This window comes from Balaenoptera acutorostrata, chromosome 18, assembly GCF_949987535.1.
Source record: "Balaenoptera acutorostrata chromosome 18, mBalAcu1.1, whole genome shotgun sequence".
Classification (NCBI taxonomy): domain Eukaryota; kingdom Metazoa; phylum Chordata; class Mammalia; order Artiodactyla; family Balaenopteridae; genus Balaenoptera; species Balaenoptera acutorostrata.
The window spans coordinates 29,628,802-29,652,094 of record NC_080081.1 but is presented as its reverse complement, the minus strand read 5'-3'; the positions used below and the strand labels follow the sequence as shown (position 1 = coordinate 29,652,094).

Genomic DNA, 23,293 nt, shown 5'->3' with positions numbered 1-23,293 from the left:
TAATGCTCACTGACGACTTCAGTAAAAACAATATTTTTTTAAGGCACAGAATAATCCCTTGATAATTTTAAATGCTACCCCAAAACACACGGCTCTTTGTTTGGCACCTGAAATGTCCTAACACAGCATACTCTCTATTATTTAGGGTGGTAGTGCCTAAAATGCAACTTGAAGATAACCCTGACACTGAGAAATAGCATGACACACTACATCTTTAAGCTCATCAGCTGAGGCAAATGCCACAGTTGACTAAAGAGTAATGTTATTTGCTCAGGACTTCAGTGACACCCATATATGGGAATGAAGAAATGAAACCCTTTGAATATAACACATCTCCAAACTGATTCATAGTAAATATTTCAAAGTGCTATTCATCCATGACAGTACAGTACACATTTGCAATAATGAAAAGATATTTGCAAATACCGAACATTTATATATACAATACAAATCACTTTGTTATATAAATATTGTTTTCACAAGGATAATTATGAGAATAAAATTATTAAAAAAGAAGCACAGAAAAATTGCATTAGTATTTTCAATACAGGTAAAGATAACATTAACATTTAAAAACCTGGGATGGAAATGGCAACCTTTGGAAGAAAGAGATGCTTTGGTTGTATTATATTAAAAACGAATATCTTAGAAGTCATGAAGCTACAAGAATCCATACCTCTCCCACTGCTTTGACTTTGTTTCCCAGAACTAACATTCCAATTGGGATACCTCTAAGGTTAGGGCAGCTTCTGATGTTGTGACCGGAAGGTCCCGTCTTCACTACCTTGTACATGCCTGGCCCTCCTCGCAAGAACGGCATATCCTGCTCTTGCATTGTTGCTTCCTGTGGGCAGCAGGAGTTTATGTCTTTGAAAAAGTCATCAGTATTAGTTTTAGGTTCCTGAAAATTTGAATAGGAAAAAAAAGTAAACAAAATACAATCTATTATCACTTTCAACATCCTTCTTAATTGCTTTTACAGCAAGTCCGTAATGCATCAATTAAGAAAAAGAACACATATCCAAAGATAGCTCAAGTGTTGGTTAATACTACTATTAAAGAATCTTTCAGTTATTCAATTCTGAATAATATTTAAAATAGAGCTGAAGAGAAGAAAAGATAGCAGGAGAGGAACTGAACCTCTAGCTTCTGTCCACCATAATTTGAGAAACACAGTAGTACCTGATTTTACTTTTATCTTTTAGTGAAATATTTAACAGTAGGATAAACAAAAATAATTTACTATATGAACCACAACTGAATAATTTTGAATCATTATTACTGCCTGTCAGTATGGGTTAAAAAGTCTAAATCTCCATTTCCTTGTACTTTTGTTTATAATTATTAATAAATAGAGAAAATAGGTATGAAGATTCTGGAGACTTATTTATAAACAGAGATAAGAATGATGAAAAATGTGCATGAAATATAGCTACATGTTAATATTTACTAGTTATGAATGAAATAAGAATGCTTATAAGATTTTAATAACTCACACTTTCTTAATACAGTACAAATAAAAATGCCTTGTTAGATTTGCTAGACCATTGTTAAACAGTGATATATTAATGCTTTTAACAGAAAAAGATGATTATATTTTAGTAGAGAGGAGAGATTAACATTAAAGATGTGGTTTTATATAAATATAATACATTTGGATATAAAACAGTCACTTCTAAAATGAAAGAAAGGAACATATCCTAAACTTCCTGTTGAATCTGAATGCTCTGATGAAATTACTTCCTACGTGAATGCAATAAAGAGAAATAATAACCTTCCCGTTTTTGCTCTTTTTCCCAATTAAATGTAAAGGAAAGTTCTACACTGGAAATTCTTCCACTGTCATTATTACTTCTTTAAAACAGACTTAAACTGCATTTTTAAATACAGCAATATAGACTCTACAAATTGCTTTATTCAAATACAGTAAAAGATCATAATGGGACACTTACTCAAACGTTAGGTTAAAATTAAATTAATATTTAGTTATGTTATAAATAGGATAAAAATGAAAAAACCCACTAACATATTATGCAAGATAAAATATTACTGAATAGCTCTACCCCTATGAGTAGTCTCATTCCAAAAGACATGTCCATTATATAGTGGAAAATTAAAAATAAAGTCGTAAGGTTAAAAAATGTGGATTCAAGAATTCTCCGTACCTGTGACTTTAATATATGATTGGTCAGAAAAAATTTTAAATCCATTATTAACCTTCACATAATATCTTGTAAATTTCATTGTGGTGATGAATAATCATCAATTTTTACTTATACAAATATGTACTATGGACGGTATTTATTTACAGTTACTATAATTACTGTACCATATTTGTCCAACATTCTTTATATATTGGCAATTTAATGGAAATGAGAATTTTAAGTACTTGAAAAATTTAGATTTACAATCTAAAATAAAATATGCATTTTATATACCCATGCATGCATATTTGTAAATATTTATATATGTGTACAACTATATGAATACAAAGAGAGCACTCAAAATAAAAATGGAGAGTAAGGTCTAAACTTTAAATTGTGCTATTTTACTCATGAGATTTTCAGTAAATATTTAAAAATGTCATTGTGAATGATCAATTTTAGCAAATACATGATGCTATTTCATAGATGGAAGAGTCAAATTAGTCATATGTACAAATGATCTTTTAAAAATTACATGTCATGATGTAAAAACTAAACAAATATTCATAGATTTAGGGAAAAAACAATTTCACTGGTCTTTAATGATACATCTCGAGCATTTAATTAAGTTATAACAATATTTCCAATTTGACCACTCAGGGTAACAGTGAGAGAAAAGTCTTGGCAAACACTAATAATAATTATAATAATTGCAAGTTATTCACTGAAAGGCAATATAGGAGATCTTCCTAAAATATTTAATATTTTATTGATTAGTTAAAGAAACCATATAAATTAATAAATGTACAGCAAAGTCTATCCTTTTTCTTAATACTAAACAGTATAAAAAGAACTGATAGACCTAAAATCACAGAACTGTGTCTGTTATTCTCAAGAAATCCTAAAATGCATGTTTTATTCTATACAGAAATTTAAGACCTGGGCACCAGCATATGAAATTGATGAACTGCAATGTTAATTTTTGCTCCCTGCAATCCCACCCCAACATTCAAAAGACCACTGTGCAAGGCTAGGAAAAAAACAGAAGAGCCATAGGGTTGGAACTCTCCCACCTAAATAAGTAAGTTCTGAAAAAGCTAGACCTGTGTATAATTGTTGGAGAAGCCAGTCATAAAGTTAAATATAGCAAATTTGAAGTCAAGTAAAAGTTTAACTTAAACTAGTAATACAGTCTTTGGCAGAAATAGAGGGGAAAGGTTTATGGGGAAACTCAATTGCACAACTCTGTATAGATCGTTTTTGGTAAAAAGGAATTTTTTAAAATTAATCTTAAGTAAAGGCTTCAAAGATACAATGTAAAATTTGTTATACAAGCTGAAATACCTGAATAATGTATGACTGTTCCTTACAGTTAACTCACCTGGGGGAAAAAAGCTTTGGAAGTCCATGAAAATACGTCCAAATCCCTGACTCCTTGGCTAGCATTAAAGATATTCTGAGCAACAAAGTTTAAGAAAGAAAAATATCAACAAAGAAAGGGAACAGGATATCATCTGCAGAAGATGCGTTCACAGTAACAACAATGTTCTATACTCTAGCACCAGCACGGGAATATTATTTCACTAAAGGGAAACTGAAGCCACCTGAGTAAACCACACAGCAAAGAAATTCCGATACATAAGTTTTTGTCAAAAGCTCTCCATGGATATAGTGTGTCATGCCATTTACTACAATTAAGAGCCAGACATTGATTTAAACCTTAAGACAGTCAGTGCAAGAAGGACACCTTCAAACTCCTTTAAATGATGACGCGTCTATTCCAGTACAAGTCAGATTTGTTTTATGGCAGAAAACAGTCTGCTGTTTTATAAAGAAACTGTGACTAACACAGATTGTATAGATAGAGCAACTATTATTATGAATAATAATGGCATGTAGTATATGTGAACTAGTTATCTCTGTTTAAAGTACAAAAAAAAATCAAAAAGAAAATAAAATCTAAGTCATTTTTAAATTTTGCTCTCTTCTATAAATGAGAAAAAAGTCGCATGGAAATGTTACTGAAAGCTGTTAGCAAATTTGTTAAGAAAAGCATAGAGAAAAAACATACAATCTGAACTTTTATCAAAAGGCAGACCTAGTTTTCTCCATCTCAAAGTTTAGGAAATGCACAGAGCATTTAGGATCTCTAGAGTCTACAAATATTTTGTTACAGAACAACCAATTCACAGCAACATGGTCCCAGAAAAATCAACATTTTCACAAAATGTTTTCATAAAAATTAAAATGATATACATTTACATAGACATATCATCCTATTGAACATATTTATTTGATCTGAAATTAAAATCCTTCCAGAAACCAGTAATTACACAATTTTACTGCTTATATAAATACCAAAAAAGAGGACATTCAAAATGTTAATGAAAGTTGTCATTATCCAAGACTTCAGCACAAAAGAAACAACACAATTCTCAACCAACTGTAAGCCATTTTAGATAACCAGAATTTATTTAATATTTTCCAGTTCTGTATTTTCCTCATGTATGTACATGTATGGACAGATGTAGATACAGACCCATATACATACATATATGCTAATATAGAAATATAAAACATATAAAAGCCAGAAAAAAAATGAGCTTCTATTAGTGTGCCTGCAGATAAATGCAAAACAAAAGAAAAAAACAAAAAACCAAAGCCCCTTTCACATTTAAAAATAGACAGCAGACAGGGCACTTTCTCTTTAGGTGAAGTGGAAACATGTTGCAAAGTATTTTGAAATACTATTTTGGGGGGAAAAAGATGTCCTTACTGGTTCATCCATGTATGTAAGAATTTGTGGAGTATTTGCTCAATGGTTTTTCTCCTTTGCAGAGAATAGTGGTGCAAACCTTTTGACATAAAACAATATTAATATTTTTTAGCATATTCTATTTTTTAGCATAAATTTTTCTAGCATCAAAAGCAATGTGAAAAGCGTTGTAAAAAGCAATGCAGATGAGTTAGGAATAAAGAAGCAATGTGGTGACTGAGAATTTTAAAGCTTGTATCTCTCTTTTATTTTTATTTTTTAAAAATTTTTGCTGCACCATGCAGCTTGTGGGATCTTAGTTCCCCAACCAGGGACTGAACCCGCACCCTCGACAGCGAAAACGCGGAGTCCTAACCACTGGACTGCCAGGGAATTCCCTCTCTTATTTCAATGTGCAAACTCAAGTGTTTCCTCAGCCTGAGGACATGAGTTAACATATACAATGATACCTTAAAGTGATGTAACTGCTAACCATGGTAACAAATTGCCAATAAAATCAATTTTGTACATGTTAATTATATGTGGATTCAAATTTGACTCTTTTTTGCTTTTGTTCTGCATTTGTAGAAAATTCTTAGTCTACACTGGTTTACTATAAGATTATTTTTAAAATGTGTTATCCTAATAAAATTGCATTTATCAAGTATCAAAAAAGCACCAGATAGAAAGCTGGAGTTTAAAAATAAAATGTACTTGCATAGTTTTCTTTCGAAAATTTAGGAAAGTTTAGTCTAAAGATATGAACATGCATGAAAATATTAATCTCTCCAAAGTCTCAATTTCTCACTATTAAAATATATAAATAAGCTTTCATATTGTATAATTTTATAGAATAATATGAGCACCACTATATATGTATGTAAAAGTGTGTATATATATATACACACACACACATATACAAATACACACATATCTACAATAATCGAAATCATTCTATTCTCAAAGACTATTGTGAAGGCAAAAAAGTTCTGTCAAGAAAATTAGAAACTGAAGCATGCTAAAAACCTAACTAAATTGATGAGCACCAAATTGCAACTCTAAGACAATAATCTTTCAAGGCATAGAAGAGACCAAATAAGCGAATAATTTTCATGGAGAAATAGATGACCAAACATGCCAAATGCTCACGCAAAAGAAAAAAAGAAAGAAAAAAAAAAAGATAGTAACTGTTTCATTGTGCTGGATGATCACAGAGTTAAAAATTGCCATTTTTAAAGTGAAAAAGATAAAATATCTCAGGGAAATTAAACACAGCATATATACAAACAATTATAGTGTTATTTTAATGAGGCTTAAATTAAGGCTTAAATGGAATTTAAGCCTTAATTCCATTCTGTTTAGGAAACTTAAACATCAAGCTAAAGTATGAAATGAAGCTTTTGATAACCATCTAAGGACAGCATATTTACTAATGGTGTATTAAGTAAATACTTAGTATTTAGTAGGACTGAAAAACAGGTTATGCATACATATACACACAAATTTATTAATGAGACAAAATCAAGAAATTTGGGGTATATTAAAGCTGTGACTATCAGGCATCATTAGGTATCCCAAAAGAATGAAACTGACATAAAATGCAAGAAACATTTGTTAATTTTACCAATTACCCTGAGTAATGTTATAAGAGAGAATACCAAATGATATTTTTCCTTCATCTCTCCCCCAAATCTTCAGAGCCCCCAAATTGAGAAAAATCAACCTACTTTCTATATGTGAACACCAATCAGCCTAAGTAGGTAGAAAGTGGTTTGTATAATTGCACGGCGTGTTTGGAGACTCAAGTTGCTTCTGCAAGAATTTGGATAATATGGGCATTATAAAGATATCTTTGAATACTTCTAATGAGGTATCATCTACTTTCCTTGATATAAACTTTCTCTACCACTCAACCTCATTCACAATGTGAAAAGACCTCTTTTTTGACAAAGAATCCAAAGAACTGGGCCTATAAGTTTCAGATCAGTAATATCTCCTATTTTAGAAGTAGACTTGCTTTCCAAAAAATTTAGGCTCTGTTACAGGCAGTCAAATGTCTCCCACGTCATGTGCATAACTGATTTTCTCTCTCTTTTTAAACATATTTTCCCTGGTATCTGAAACATTCTATTGGCTTACATTTGTAGTTTCCAAATCTTAAGAATTTTAATTTAAAATCAGCCTTCCCCAGGTATACCTTCAACATACATCACGATATTCATCCTCATTCAACCATTAAGGTTGTTAGTATTCATATTTATTTAATTGTGGAGTTTTAGCCAAAGTAATATGATTCTTATTGCTATATTTACTTTATCCTTTTATAACTATTTATCCTTATGGCTCCACTAGATTAAGGTAGACTAAACATAAAAAAATGGGCTTTGGAATCACATCAACTGGAGTTCCAGAGCTAGCTCCACTACTTACTACTTATGATCTTGGGAGACTAGCTCTCTTCTGTCACTGGAAAAATGAGAATGATAAAAACTTAACATCAAAGGGGCACAATGAAAATTAAATGAGAGAATTAAGGTATGGAGCATAAGAGGGTCAGAAATTATTTTAAGCAGTATGATCCTACCAAATGCCAAGAACTAAAATTCAGTATTTAACAAATGTTGAATGCCTACCACGAGCAAAATGTAATATTTAACACTCTGGAAGAAAAAATATAAGAAGGGATCCTAAATGAGCCCTAACTCTTGAGGAGCTTAACAGAAATAAGAGGTATATAAATATAAATGGGCTAAAGGCCAAAAAAATCCAAACTAAACATTATAGGTAGTTGGAGAAAGACATTATAAGCTTTTTCCGCTTTTACAGACAAAGTGCTACCTGAGAAAGGAGAGAAAAAGCTAATTTCCCCAGTACTTATATGCTTTTTACCCTCAATTCTTGCTTCACCCGTATCAACTATTTTTTAGTTTCCATACATAGCATGCCTCCATAACTTTGGACATCTGACTCTCTAAAGTGAAATTACTTTACTTTGTCCTGGCAATTTTTCTTTAAGATTTCCTCAAATGTCACCTCCTAAGTAAAGTCACTCTATAACTTACCACAATGCAACTTAATTATCTGAATATTGTATGTCTATCCCATTACATAGTGAGTACCCCAAGATCAAGAACTGCACTCTTACTTATTTTGTATCCCTCCCCTTTGCCTCTCCACCCAACACTTACTTCCCAGCTTAGTATCTGGTACATAATAAGGACTCAATAAATATATGCTGAGTGAACAATTAATGAATTGATAACTACAGCATTATTGGGATGTACAGGGATGAGAAACGTTGACAGAAATTTTTGAGCCTGGCCAATTAGGAAAACACTAGAAAAGTTCGAAAAAAAAATGGAAGCAAAAGCATATTAGACAAATGAAACAACATAAACAAAGACTCTAAGATGTAAAATTAAATAGTGTGTTCTAAAAGGGGCAACAAGTTCTAACAGACCGTGAGCACCTCACAAAAAAGGATCTGCACTCTTCATATTTATCCCTATTCTTCCCACTGATTAAAAAATTTTTTTTTGATTTAAAAATATTCTAAAAAAGACATAGTCATAATATGGATGTCTAATGCTATTTAATCTCTAAACTAGAGCATTACTAAAGTACTAAAACACAGTTAAAGTCATATTTGAACTAAGTTAGGATGTTATTATTTCTTAGTAAAGTAACGATGTTTAAATAGAACTACTGCTAGGTAGGCCAAAATTTAGCTAAAGTATTTATCTACAATGAAAATGATAGTTCTACAATATGAGTAAATAAACAAGACAGTGCAACAAAAATCATTTTAAAGCTAAATATGACTATTTATGGCAATCTTTTAAAAAAAAATAGTTCATCAAATATTTAGTCAGTGTTCAATTTCCAATCCCTACCCCCATTCTCTCCAACAGTTTGTTTGAGTCAGGCTCCAAACAGGGTACACGCATTCATGTGAATACAAAATTGTTGTAACTAGAAAAGGCTGAAGAGGTTCATGTAAGGGCTGCTCAAGGCAACTTTTTGGTACTTTTGCATCTTTTTAAGTTAGTGGCATTAGTCTTCGATAATTTCTAACTTTATTTCAAATCTCCTACCTTTCTTTTTTTAATTGAGTAGTGTTTCACAATGGTTAGCCATAATTTATAGTTGATTTACTCACAAAAGAACTGAAGTATGAAAAGGGAGAATAGGTGGCAAGCATTTTTCTAGTAGTAAATGAAGTAAGAGATGCAAAGGGAAGAAGCAGCAAGATGCGTTTATTTAGCTCTATTAGTTCCTTGAGGAGATGAGATGGAATCATTATCCCCTCTATGCCCTATCATGCTCTGCCCTATCGAGTAAGGTACTCATTAAAAACTTATTGACTGTATAAGAGGCCTGTCCTGGTCCTTAAAATCAAAACCTTGGAAAACTAGCCTGTTCTTGCCTATGCCAGGCTCTGACTCTGTGGGTTCTCATATAACACCCTCATTGAAGCAACTTTATACCAGACCTGTTTGAAGCCCTAGGCCAGTTGTCACACATCCCCTCTGTCCTCTTTGGTCACCACATAAAATATAAACCCTCCTTATGTCATCTACCTATTCTCTTTTTATACCAAAACTACTCTAGGCTTCTTCCTGATCCAACATCTAATTATTCCCATTTGTCCCATGACTTTATATTGTATCTAATGGGACTCTTCCTCCAATGGTAAACAAACTCTCTTTCAAACCTTGCAGGTCACAGTGTTGCCATCACTGGTACGTCTTCGTGTCGATGTGGATATCATCCAACTGCCTAGCCTTTTAGTTTTAGACTTGGGCAGTTCCAATGACGTTTACTTCCAACATACTTCAGCTGCCCTCTCACGGCCACATTAATGAGCCATTTCATTCAATAAAATGCTCTAGGGCTTCCCTGGTGGCGCAGTGGTTGAGGGTCTGCCTGCTAATGCGGGGGACACGGGTTCGAGCCCTGGTCTGGGAGGATCCCACATGCCGCAGAGCAACTGGGCCCGTGAGCCGCGACTGCTGAGCCTGCGCGTCTGGAGCCTGTGCTCCGCAACAAGAGAGGCCACGATAGTGAGAGGCCCGCGCACTGCGATGAAGAACGGCCCCCACTTGCCGCAGCTGGAGGAAGCCCTCGCGCAGAAACGAAGACCCAACACAGCCAAAAATAAATAAATAAATAAATTAATTAATAAATTAAAAAAAATAAAATAAAATGCTCTAAGTATGAAATCAAATTCAAATATGCTATGTTATCACAAAAATTGCCTATCTCCTTCCAGCTCTTCAAGTATAGCGCACTCACTATATTGTTCTGTTTTATTAAGTCCTCCAAGTCCCTTGGACCGTCCATTTGTCCTTTCACATTTCTAACTTAGGCTGGATCCCACAGTTGGTGATCTCAATTGCTCTTTCATCAGCATTTGAAATTCCCTTTGGTCCCTATTTTCCTGTCATAGCAGCCCAGGAAATTCCAGCCAATGCTATCATCTGTTTTCCTGGCTCCATTAATGCTGGATAGTTAGGGCCATGGGAGAGGAAGGGTATCCAGAATGGATCTATCCAGTGGTCCCACTGGGTCCTTAGTGGCCCAATAATCCCCAAACAAGTAGTTTTTTTGTCAGATCCCGCTCCTATTTCTCTCAAACATTACTCCAAATCTTTATGGCATTTCTAAACTCTCTAGCTTAACTCAATTGTTTCAATCTCAACTGATGACTTTTCTCCCTTCTATATGGAAATCACGGTCTCCTTCAACCTCTTCCCTTCCTCTCTCAACCCTAAAAACTTACCCACTGCCATACATACCCCCTCCTCCTTCACAGAAACAACTCTCCAATGTGCCCTCAATTCTATTTTCTCCTCCTCTTTCAGCCATCAGATTTCTTATCTACATCTTTAATGTCTCCCTTTTCTACTGGCATCTTTCCTTTAATTTATAAGGATCTCAAGTCACTACCATCCTTAAAATAAAGGAACCAGAAAAACCTCAGCCTTCTTAATGATACCAGATACTCTGAGTTGCTTAACGTTAAAAGAGAACTCATGCCATTCTTCAACATAAAGACAAGCTAGAAAATATCAAAAGCTACTTCATTTTACTTTCTATCTCCAATATTCTTCATCTAGATTTTTCAAATAAGTCAGTGATAATCTCCTCATTCACATACCAGTGAAAAGCCATCAACGAGTATTTGTACGGCTCACTCCATTTAGCGTTCCCTCTTACCTTTATTATGTCCTCTCTCTCTGACCTCAAGACTGTCTACTAAAAACTGTCTCTTGGCTAGAGTTTAAAAGCATCAAATAACAGAACACCAGTGGTCCAAAATAAAGCCATGGGATTCAGAACTTCAGCACACAGCACACTTCTTGCTCTTCCTTTCTACCTTTGTTTATTCTCTTGCTCTATCTGTGTGAATATCTTCCTCTTCCAAAACCATCTCCTCAAATGAGCAAACAAAGGAATTGGGAAGAAAATTTTGAAGTGGGGAAGGTAGTAAAGATAATATAATCTAATATAATGCCTTATTAGGGCCTTAAAATACACAAAACTCTAAATTGGTCAAAATTTTAAAAATATGCTGTTAATGAAATAAACAAAATGGCTATTATAATTATCTCACTTAAAATATCATTTTCGTAATCCTGAAGAATAACTGGTTACCATAATGAGAGATGGGTTCAAACCATTTAAGGCCAACTTTCAAGCCACAGATGAAAAAAATCAAAAAATCAAAAAAGCAGTAGACCAACACTCTCCAAACTTTCTTTATCACCCATCTATTTGTAAAAAAGTATATAGGTAGATATATCTCTCCCCACTGTACATTATAAAACATATACAAAGGAATAGAGAAAAGAATGAAATCAATAAATTTAAATAGAAGTTCTGTTATTTTCTTTCCCAAAGAATCATCTGTATACACCCCTTTGGAGAACATTACTCTGAACTATTAAGAAGAAAAACAAACAATATATTAAATGACTTGATATAAAGAGCTAGTTTTATACACTGATTTTTAAGAAATTCAACTGTTTAAAATACTAAGGTTTTTTTAAAATAAAAATTTACCTGTTCTATTTATTAGCAGTGTCATAAGGAATACATTTGATGGAGATGAAAAAGAAAAAAATCATATATTTCTGTTTAAATTATAAAAAGAGCTGTGGGTTCCTATCATATTTAGTGATAGAACAAACTTTTGAACACTCTAAGTATTCTACTGCATCTGTCAAAGAGGCTCAGTGAATTCTCTCAGACACTAAGATTTAACTTCAACCAGAACACTACAGCACCACAAGTCTAAAAATCCACCTTATTTTAACACAGCAGTATCACATGCCAAGAGAGAAAAGATTCAAACTTAGACAACACAGAATTACAAAATGCCAACATACAAAAAATACATTATACATACTTCTGAAATGAATAGTAACACTGAATTCTTAAATTTTAGTTTGGAATTCATTCCAAACAGTAGTGTGAATAAGAAAGGGGAAAAAATCTGTAACCACTCTTGTTCCCTACCTCTGTGAAAGGAATTCAGCAGGCCTAGTTTTAATTTACTACCTCCTGCTTGTGATGGACCATAGTAAGTATTAAGGTCCTTAGCCTTGCCAAACTCCCTCTTTATTACACAGAAGCTCTCAGAATTCAAGCACTTAAAGTTATTTAGTTGTGGTTTACCTCAGAACTGAGAAGCCTTAATTAAAGAAAGCCCTGTAATGAGGACAGACTATACCTAGAAAGCTTTCTAAAACCACCTTTCACTTACGTCAACAGGGACCAGAAGACTCTTCCCAAGATGCTGATTAAAAGAGAGGCACCAGGCTTCAGTGTAACCATTCATGTTAGGAACATACTTCTTTATCGTCTCATCGTTCAGCCTCAGCCACACACCATCATCATTGTGGATCTATGGAGTATAAGCAACAGAAACAAGCCACGCCCTCCTGTAACTCCTATGAGGGCAGCAAGGTCCGAAAGGCTACAAAGCAGGCAAATAATGCTGGACATGGAGATTAAGCATCTAGTTTTCTCTAGGTTTTGAGAGAACCTTTGAGGAAAAAACCAGCAAGGAATGCCAAGCAATATGATAATTCACATGGTGAGATTGTAAAAAACAATGTCACTCAGGAGTAAGAGCACACAAAAAAATCACACTTTAAGAAAAATATTTCAAACATAAAATCAGATGTTTCCCAAAAGAACTTCAGACTTCCTTCCCCTCAATTTAGATTTTCAGAATTGGAAGTTACTTGACTGTATTATTAGAAAAATGTACTGTCCAAAGTTAAGGCAATATAATAAACACGTTCAAAAACAAACCACATTTTAAAAATTCAAGAAAAACTGTACTCATTTTCATTGAATCCTTGTACAGGTTCTGACTACCATGTTAGCTGAACTCCTTTTATGCTAAAAATATAATTTTAGTTACTTTTTTTATTGATAAAGAAAAATGAATGCAATGTTTGAAACTCAATGAACAGAATTTTGAAATTCTGTGAAATGATTTCCCAAACACTACCCAAACTGCTTAAAACACATTCTAACAAACAATTTAGTAAACTTACATTGTGTAATCAATGCAAATACTTTCTGTCCAAAATTTATTACCAAGTGTTTCCTTACAAATTACCTCATCAATGAAAGTGATGGTTCCATTGACCTTCACTATGCCTATCTGCTCACTCTGCAGGGAAGGGTGGCTTCGGATACGGAGCCCCGCACTGTCCTTGGCCACAAACCTTCGAACCTGAGAAAGGCAAAGACAGACAGGTGAGACAGGGGAAATCACAGAACAGAGACCTTATAAGTAAGTGGTAAGAGAGAAAATTAAACAGACTTGAAAGTATAATTCTGAGAAAGTTTCCAAAATTATTTGTAGCTGGTTTCCCTGTGCAAATAACAGTGGTTAATTTATAAAAACAACAAGAGAAAACATTTATAAAAACAACATTTTTAAAAAAATGTTGTTTTTTAAAATGTATAAAAATGTAAATTATTGAAAAAAATAGAAAATTATTAATATATATTTATAATTTCTTCTCTGAACTTTGAAGACATGATAAAAAAGAGAAAAGAGCCATTTTTTTCCTTTCAGGAAGGTATATAAATTCTACTATCCATGTTTCTTTTTCAATAAGTAGTTTACTAAAATTCCTATAGTGCTTACTCTTTAGATGTTAGGAAATGAATTTTTTCTTTTAACAGCACAGGATACTTTAACCTTGTCAACTTTATACACTTAATTTCAGTAGACATTTTGTGAATTGTAAACTTTATTTCCTTTTTTTTTTTTTTTAAAGGGTAGCTTTTATTTATTCATTTGGCTGCGCTATTTATTCATTTGGCTGCGCCAAGTCTTAGTTGCGGCACGTGGGATCTTTAGTTGCGGCATGCAGGATCTAGTTCCCTGACCAGGGATCGAAACCGGAACCCCTGCATTGGCAGTGCGGAGTCTTAACCACTGGACCACCAGGGAAGTCCCAATTGTAGACTTTCAATAACAGAAAGTACACAAGGCCTATAAATTACTATAGCATTATACAAAGAAACCAAAAAGTACAGGTTCTACAATTGAGAAATGATTAGAATTACCATGAACTATTCTTCAAGTTCATTTAGGAATACTTAGAATTCGAATACTGAAATAAAGTAAAATATGAGGTGTTTGATGGCTACCTTGAAGCATCAATGAAGAAAATTAATAAATCTCAGACCAATTCATGTTCTGATTTCATTCTACCCTAACCTTATTTGGTTGAGGCTCAGTCTTTGGTTTGACCAGCTGAGTTCCTGGCGGTATCATCCCTTTTGGTGGGTCTTTTACTTTTACTTCTAGGCCAGCATCTGTAAGAAAAGGAAGGGAACTGTAACATTTGAGAACACAAGGGAGGGAGGACCCTTAAACCTAACTTAATATACACTCACGGGCTATTTTAAACAATTAAAACAAATATCTGAATTCTGTCCTTTTAAGGTGATTAATATTTAATAGCTAAGAGAGAAATATCTGAAAAATGACCTTAAGATTCCAATTGTTGTTTCTTCAGTATCTTTTAGTAATATGAACAGAAGTCCCATATAATTTCAGCATGTCCACCATGACAACATAATTTTTTGGATTATAGATATGTTTCATTGGTGATCAGTATTCTCAGATCTACTGTTTTGTTTAGTAACTTTAATTTTGTTAGTTTGCTCAACCCCTCAGTCTCTGTTTCTTATCATGCTTGTAAATAGATCATTGTGAGAGTGAAAAACCAAATAGTTTAGTTGTCCGGGCAAATGAGATTTTGGGTGTTGACAGCTCTGGTTTCATTAATAAACTGTAAGTAATTCTAAAAAAAAAAAAAAAAAAAAAAAAAGATTCCAAAGGGGTGTCTCAGGGGTTCATGGAAAAGAGGGGCTATAGAATATATAAAATAATACTGAAAAATTCAAAATAATAAAAAAGAAACCCTCGTGTGATCAAACGTTATCTCATAACAACCAATCATCTCCTGAGTAACAGGCAGCACAGCATGGTGTCCAAGAGCTGGGCTTCTCATGTTAGACTTGGCTGTTCCCACATCTGCCACCAACTGTTTGACTCTCTGTGCCTCATTTTTTTAATCTATAAAATAGGGATGAGAATAGCACCTATCTCACTGAGATGCTGTGAGAATGAAATGATTTTTAAAATATATATAAAATATATAAGGTATGTATAAAAATTTTTAGATATATATTAAATGCTATTATCATCCTCCTTATTCTAATGTATTATTATCTGTCCTTGACTGCAGTCAAGCAAGATCCTAGTCTACTAACAGTTTGGTCACCTTTGGAGAAAGCTAAGTTAAGAAGGTGGGGAAGAAAATGAATGATTCTAAGTAAATATGAATCTTTTTCTTCAGTGTCTTTCCAGAAAACAAATATAAGTGGATTTTTCTCATCTACTTTGTATCAGTTTCCTTTACCCGCTATTAGCCAAGAAGAAACCATTCTTGACTATCTCCACTTTTGAACTGTTGTAATTTGTGCCCCTTGCACGTCACTACTTATATTCTACTTCATGTGATTTTGTTTGCCTGTTTTATCTTGCAATCATCAGTAAGTTGTCAACACTTGCCAGGAACTGTCTTACCTAGAACAATGTTTTGCCCAGAACCAACGAAAGTTTGCTGAACTAAAGGCTTTAAAGATATGCTGAAATAAAAGAGTGTAGCAAAGGCTGCCACTAAAGGTCTCTAGGATGGTATAGATGCATCTAATATATCTGATCCTATACTTACATTAATGTATATTCTATACATCTATGGTTACAACAATGTAAAGTACCTCTTTATCTTCACTGTAAAAACAAACTACTTAAAAGTTTCCCAAAGGGTATTTTGGTGGAATGTTAATCAGTATTACTTTTATCTCTAACCTGTCTCCTCTTCCCTACATGTAAGGGTCTCATGATAAGGATTAAACAAATTTAGAGAGGATTCTTAATTTCAAGATTTCTTTGAATCCCAAATATGATAATATGAATTGTATTAATGTCTAAGATGAGACCACAATATATTGGGCTTTCTAAATCTGCCTGATCATAGGAACCCTTTTGCTTGAGGAGCATTAGGAAAGACAGTGTTATAAGGAATTCATATTGATAAACACTTATTAGAGCTTTGTTGTCCTACTGTTGTCCTATTATACGGATAGTTTAAAAATAAATAAAAGAGAAAGATTAATGCCCAAAGGAAAAGCAATATATTTTTCAAAGTTAGTGCTAGGTAAAAAAAAATTCATCCTTTCGGCAAGGATTTATCAAGCAGCCATCATGCGCCAGGCACTGAGCCAGACTGGGAGATCCAAAGATGAAAGGGGTGTCTGCTCACAGCCAGGAAGGGAAGACAGACATACCACGGGGTAGGGAGGCGAGGCATGCACACGGCTACAGTGCAGCGTGGAGGAGATCGAACCGGACCAGCCACATCAGGGAACGCAGGGAAGGAGTCATGAGGGCTACAGCGACCCATAAATTATTACAACATTTTAAGACCTTAAGAATGCACGAATTGAGTACTCATTATAAAGGAGGATGTGAAGCCCCCCTAAAAGTTATGAAATCTGTCCGTGTCTGTGATACATGTTAAAGGGCAAACTAGAACAGAAAGAGGATTTTGATTCTAGTTCTTTGCACTAAGCAACGCACAACTTAAAAAAAAAAATACCTATTTCAATGCCATCGATTGTAACATGAATGGTGTAGAGTCCAATAGCCCCCGGAGTCCAATTTGCACAGTAAGTGCCATCGTTATTGACACGAATCAGCATATTCTCACTGGGTCTGAAAGGAAATAAGATGAGTACTGCAACATTTACTTTTGGTTAAACAGGTGACATCATCATTAACATGTATCAGCAAACATAAAATTTCTGATTGTATTATCACAATGAATAGCAATCCTACTGTCATAGCATGTTTTCCTACTCTCCATGATTGAATTTACTTTTTCCTCCTCACCTCAAACCTCTAGCACCACTCTTCCTCACTCTCAGCTGATCATGACCTCATCACTTTCTTCAGTGAGAAACAGAAGCAATCAGATACAACCTCAAAGTTGCAATCAGATTAAACCTATTTTCCTCTACCTCCTGTTACAATGGAAAGAGTGTCCTGGGTCTTGTCCAAAGCCAGCCCCTCCATTTGTGCTGTGAATCTCATTCCGTCAGCACTTCTGTGATGCAATTATCTTGCTCTCTCTCATTTATCGTCAATTTCTCCCACTTATACTGGATCATTTCTATTTCTATACAAACAAACTCAGAATCTTCCATCTTAAATACCTCCCCTTGATATTACAGCCTTCCCTAATATGGTCTTATATCTTTTTTTCCATTTACAGCAAAACTTATCTAAAGAATTACCTACAATCACTCTCCATTTCCTCATTTCCAATTCTCTTCCAAAGCTTATTATCCTCACTAGGCTTTTGCTCCCAACACTTCATTGCAATTGATTATGTCACAGTCACCAATGACCACCACGTCCCCAAATCCAATCATTGCTTCTTCGTCCTCAGCAATTTCTCAGTAGCATTTGATAACAACCGACAACTCCTCCTTTCTTGAAAAACCTTCTTTTTGCTTCTGCAACATTTTTCTGGTTTTTCTTGTACCTCACCGGCCATTCTTTCTCAGTGTTTTGTTGGCTCTCCCTTTTCTGAGCACCCTTTAACTTATGGAATGCCCCAGGATTTGGGTCTAGATCTTCTTTTTTGTTTCAGTGTCATCTCTCTAGTTGATCAGTCATCCATTCCTCAGTTTTAAATACCATATGTATAAAGATGACTCAAACATTTATTTCTCCCCTGAATTTCGAACTGGTATTTCCCGCTGCCCTGGAAATATCCCCACTTGCATAACCAAGAGGCATCTTGGCATCTCAATTTTAATATACCCAAAGAAAATTATTATTTTCTCCTCACCCCAGTACCCAGCAAAACAAAAAACTCATGCTCATTTCTCAGACTTTTTGATCCTCATAAAAATCATGAAACCAGGGGTCAGTAATATTTTCTGTAACGGTATTTTAGTCTATTGTGCCAAGCAGTCTTTGTCACAACTTTTTAACTCTGTCACTGTAGTGTAAAAACAGCCACAGACGATACATAAGCTCATGAGCAAGGCTGGGTTCTAATATAACTTTACAAAAACATGCCTGGTTGGGTCTGCCGGCCAATCTTGGCAAAACCCCCTTCTGCTGGATAATCTATCCTGCTGCTGAAGCTGAAGAAACTTACATTCACTCTTGGATCTTCTCTTTCCTTCACCTCCAGTTTCATTGTAGCAGCAGGCTGTTGGCTTCACCTTCTAAGTGTATCCCAAATCCATCCACCCCCTCTTCATTTCCACCGCTAAGGCCCTTCCACCGCTAGTCCAAGCCACCTTAGAGTCTCTAACTCATCTCTCTATTCCCACTCTTGCTCCCCTGAAATTCATTCTCCAGAGAGCAGCCACAATGATCTTTTTAAAACTATAAATCAGATTATATCACTCTCCTGCTAAAAGCCCTCCAAATAAATTTCTTACAAGAAAACTCAACCTTAACACAGCTTACCAGTCCCTATGTAATATGGCCATCATCTGGTTCTCTGATCTCATCTTCCACCATTTTCTTTCTTGCTCACTATTCTCCAGCCCTGCTTTCTGTTCCTCAAAGACATCAAGCTCCATCTACCCCAGATTTTCTCTTCCTAGATTGAACTTCCCCAAATCTTTACACAACCAACTACCATCTAGCTCTCCACTCAAATAACGCCTCCTCAAACAGCCCTCCCCTGTCATCCAATACTTTGGTGACCTATCCCTTCCCCATCACTCTCTATCAAATACCCTTATTTATTATTACTATGTAGTTTACTTATTTATAGTTTGTTTCTCCACAGGAATGTATCTGCCATGAGAACCAGCACCTTCTCTATCTTGTTCATAGAAGTATCCCAGTGCCTTCCATACAGTAGATGCCTAATAGTATTTGCTGAATTAATAAAGGCATTCACTTTGACAAGAGGCTTTTAAAATTAAGTTTAAAATGCCCAATGCATAGAAAAACCTATTTACTGGCAAATGGCCAATTTGTTCTTATTTAACATGCTATAAACCTACAGAGTCCATATTTAGTTTACAAAAATCATATGCTTCCACTGAATGGACATTTTGTAACTAAAACTAAGCCAGAGACAAAATGCTACTTCCCTATTCCTAGACAAAGATACATTCTCAAAACTTTGCTATTTTGACAGAACACTTTCTAGATTGTGCATTAAAACTCTACTTTGCATACGTATCAGAGTAAAGTCATAGTAACCTGTTAATTTCTAATAAGTCATTGATACACGATAAATACAAGTACTTATGCTGTTTCAGATTCACTTTGGAGCTTTTTCTAAATTCTATGGAGGTGGTCTGTCTAAAGTACAATCCATCTAATAAGTTTTTCCAAGCAACTGTTTTAAAAAGTACTTCTCCTGACAAGCAAATAAAATAGTAAGCCAAAAAATCTGTTTCAGAAAATCTGCTTCAATCTGGAGTTAAAAGAATTACCCAGGGGCTTAAAAATAAAAGACTTCATAACTGAAAATACAAATACAACATACACTGAAATCGCTCTGCCACTCATTAGGTGAAGGAGAGAGGGAAACAAAAAGAGAAAAAACAAACTAACCAATGCTTTACAAGCCAATTTATATACTTTTAGATACTAGTTATTTCTTTATTACCTTAGTATTATGTAACATATTGGCAGTACTACAGGTCAATATAAATACATTCTACCTGTGAATCTACACATTATAAAACCTGTCGTAAATCTCTACCAGGGGATATGGGGATATATGTATACATATAGCTGATTCACTTTGTTATACAGCAGAAATTAACACAACATTGTAAAGCAATTATACTCCAATAAGGATGTTAAAAAAAAAATCTCTACCAGGAATTTTTAAATCCTATAAAATATTTACTTATAGAAAATAAAGTTGGAATGCAGGGTGATCTTAGTTATAAGCAGTTGACAACACATGTTTTGGCTACGCTTTGAGAAAATGATCCTCACCTCTTAGGAGTAGGTGATGCAAAACGCAGTTCTTCAAATGAGTAATTTTCATAAACCTTTAAGAAAGAGATGAGCAAGAATCACAAAATCATTAGAAACATTGTTAACTACCGCACTGATAGAACATTCAATAAATGGTGCTGAGACAACTGGTTATCCATACAGGAGAAAAAGAAAAAACTCAATTACCTACATCACACCATTTACAAAAATAAATTCTAGGTGTGTTAAAGACCTAGATGTAACAAAGAAAACATCAACAAATTCAGAAGAAAAAAAAAGATAATATGTTTTGAGCACATTAAAATTTTAAATTTCTCCAAAACAATGACACTATAAAGAAATGGCAAAGTTAAGCCTTCACCTGGAAGAAGGGGATTCGTAATTCATTTAACCTTAACGGGATATGAATCCATAATATATACAGAACAAATCAATACAAAAGACAGAAACAACACAAAAGAAAAGTGAGTAAAGGCAAGTCACTGAAGAGGGAAATCTGAAAGGCCAATAAACATTTGAAACATTTGAAACATTATTCAACTAGACTGGGGATCAAGAAAATGTAAATTAAAACAACAAGATGACCCTATCACAGTCATCAAGTTGTGTTGGTAAGAACCAAATGCTGGTGAGAACATGAAGTACCTAGCATTTTGATACATTGCTCATGGGCATATAAATTTTGGCAATATTTAATATAGCTGAAGACAGGTATGTCCTACTATCTAGCAGTTCCACTTCTAGATTTATATCTTAGAAAAACTCTTGCTCATGTACAAAAGGGGATATATACGAGGATGTTTATTTCAATATAATTTATAGTGAAAAAAACTAGAAACAACCTAAATGCCCATCAGTAGGGGAATGAACAAATTATGGAACAGTAATACACTGGAATACTTCAAAGCAGATAAATTGAATGCACTATAGCTACATGACTAAACCTTAAAAACAATGTTGGACAAACACTGGCAAAGTGATAGGTGCATATGATACCATTTTTATAAACTTCTGAAAAATACACAAAATTCTAAATACTATATTCCTTATAGATTAATTTGTACTCAGTAAAATACAAAAAATGTATCTGGGGAAGAAGAACCATTAATTACCTTCAGGACAGTGGTTACCTCTAGGGAAGGGACGGGAATGGGTCCAGGGAGAAGGGTTTACAGAGGGCTGCAATTGTACTGTTAACAATCTGTTTCTTAACAGAAATAACAAAAAGATCTGAAAAAGTTTGGTGAAATGTAAAGATAAAAATGGGTTGTAGGTACATGAAACTTGTCACATTATTTCCAATATTTTTATATTTCTGCAGCAATTCCAAATTAACCTTTCAAGGTTCAGGTAAAGTTCTCCAATTGCTCATTCATTTCTAACTACTACTATACTTACAGCAAAGAGAAGCACACCCACACCACTCACAAGCCCCCTTCCTTCGCCCCACCCTCGCTATTTTCATGAAAGTGATTTCTAGAAATGACCTAGCTTCTGTCACCTACTAAAAAGTTACAAATGAGGAAAATGCAATTTAAGGGTAAGTCTAACAAGATTACAAAGGTGTTAACAGCAGGAAAATGCAAGTTTCCAGATTCACAGTACAATGGGTTTTCTACTCCACCAATGTCCCTCAAATACATATTATTCTATTTAATAATGAAAGAATAGATCATATCTCACTTTTACATCCTCCACCAAATTTAGTTCACTACTGGGTAGCACACGGTATCTGTGAATGGTTGATATAAGAGAATCCCCTTTCCTGGAATGTGAATTAATATGTCAAAGAGAGAGTTTGGGAATGGTATTCTGTAACTGCCTTAACCTGGGCCTCTCAGAACATTCCTGAAATACTGAATTCAGTTCTGGTAACTAGATTTTCAAAAGAAATTATACAAACCTAAGTATGTTCATAGGAAACTAAAAGAATAATTAGGGAGGTAGGGAGTCCAGAAACTAAATCTCTTTAAAAAAAGTTGAAATGAATGAGAATATTTAGCTTCAAATTCTTTAATCGTGGACAACTCATCCAAAACTCTAGCTTTTTCAGTCCCTTTATTTCTTCAACCTCAATAATCTCAACTTCAACTTTGTTTCAGCCACTCGTACCAAAAGTCACAGACCTGTGATGTTACTCAGAACTGTTCAATCTCTGATATCAAAATAAAATGGCCTGCTCCTTTCTCTGCCTCCATAACTTCACTTCCTCTTCATCGACAAATTAATCAAATGACTATGCCTCTAAAGCTGCTCCTGCCAAGATCACTGATCACTGCTAGATCCTTTTCAAGACTTCACTCTGCAGCATAACATTGTTAACCCGTCTTAAACAGCTTTCTGTGACTTTCAGGACATGGCATAAGGTAGTTGGGGGAAGTAGGAAAATCAAATCTGGAAACATCGACTGTTGTTGTGTGTCCTTGGGCAAGTTATTCAACCTCTCTGTGCTTCAGTTTCCACATGTGTAACATGGGAATAAGAAACAGTCATTCATAGGGTTGTTATGAGGATGAAATGAGTTGCCATATGCATCATGGTGGGAAAAGTGGCAAAGGTAAGAGCTGGTGTCCTAGTTTGTACTAGCCCTTTGGCTAGTATTCTTGCCAATGTTGTTGTTTCTATTTTCATTTCTTTCTTTCTTTTTTTTTAATATATCTATCTTGTAAATCAATATTTCTCAAAGTATAGCTTTTGAACCTCAATCATTCTGCATATTTGTTTTATACGTGAATTTTGGAACCTCTTTTCAGACCTACTGAATCTAAATCTTTGGATGGTAGGAAAATCTCCACTTTA

At 34.4% G+C, this 23,293-nt stretch overlaps 1 protein-coding gene across 14 annotated transcripts in view; it reads right to left on the bottom strand.

Annotated features, from left to right (window-relative positions):
• Positions 1–23,293, bottom strand: part of MYCBP2 (MYC binding protein 2) — a 272,533-nt gene that overhangs the window by 69,210 nt on the left and 180,030 nt on the right. For 10 of the 14 annotated variants that reach the window (XM_057532563.1, XM_057532564.1, XM_057532570.1 and 7 more), the window contains 7 exons: positions 20,492–20,547; positions 17,103–17,218; positions 14,651–14,748; positions 13,535–13,651; positions 12,668–12,808; positions 3,526–3,600; positions 677–901 (listed from right to left, as the gene is read on the bottom strand). In XM_057532563.1, coding sequence (XP_057388546.1) covers positions 677–901; positions 3,526–3,600; positions 12,668–12,808; positions 13,535–13,651; positions 14,651–14,748; positions 17,103–17,218; positions 20,492–20,547 — 828 coding nt within the window. The remainder of the gene's footprint in view (positions 1–676; positions 902–3,525; positions 3,601–12,667; positions 12,809–13,534; positions 13,652–14,650; positions 14,749–17,102; positions 17,219–20,491; positions 20,548–23,293) is intronic. The other 4 variants (XM_057532569.1, XM_057532576.1, XM_057532572.1 and 1 more) reach the window with 3 other exon arrangements.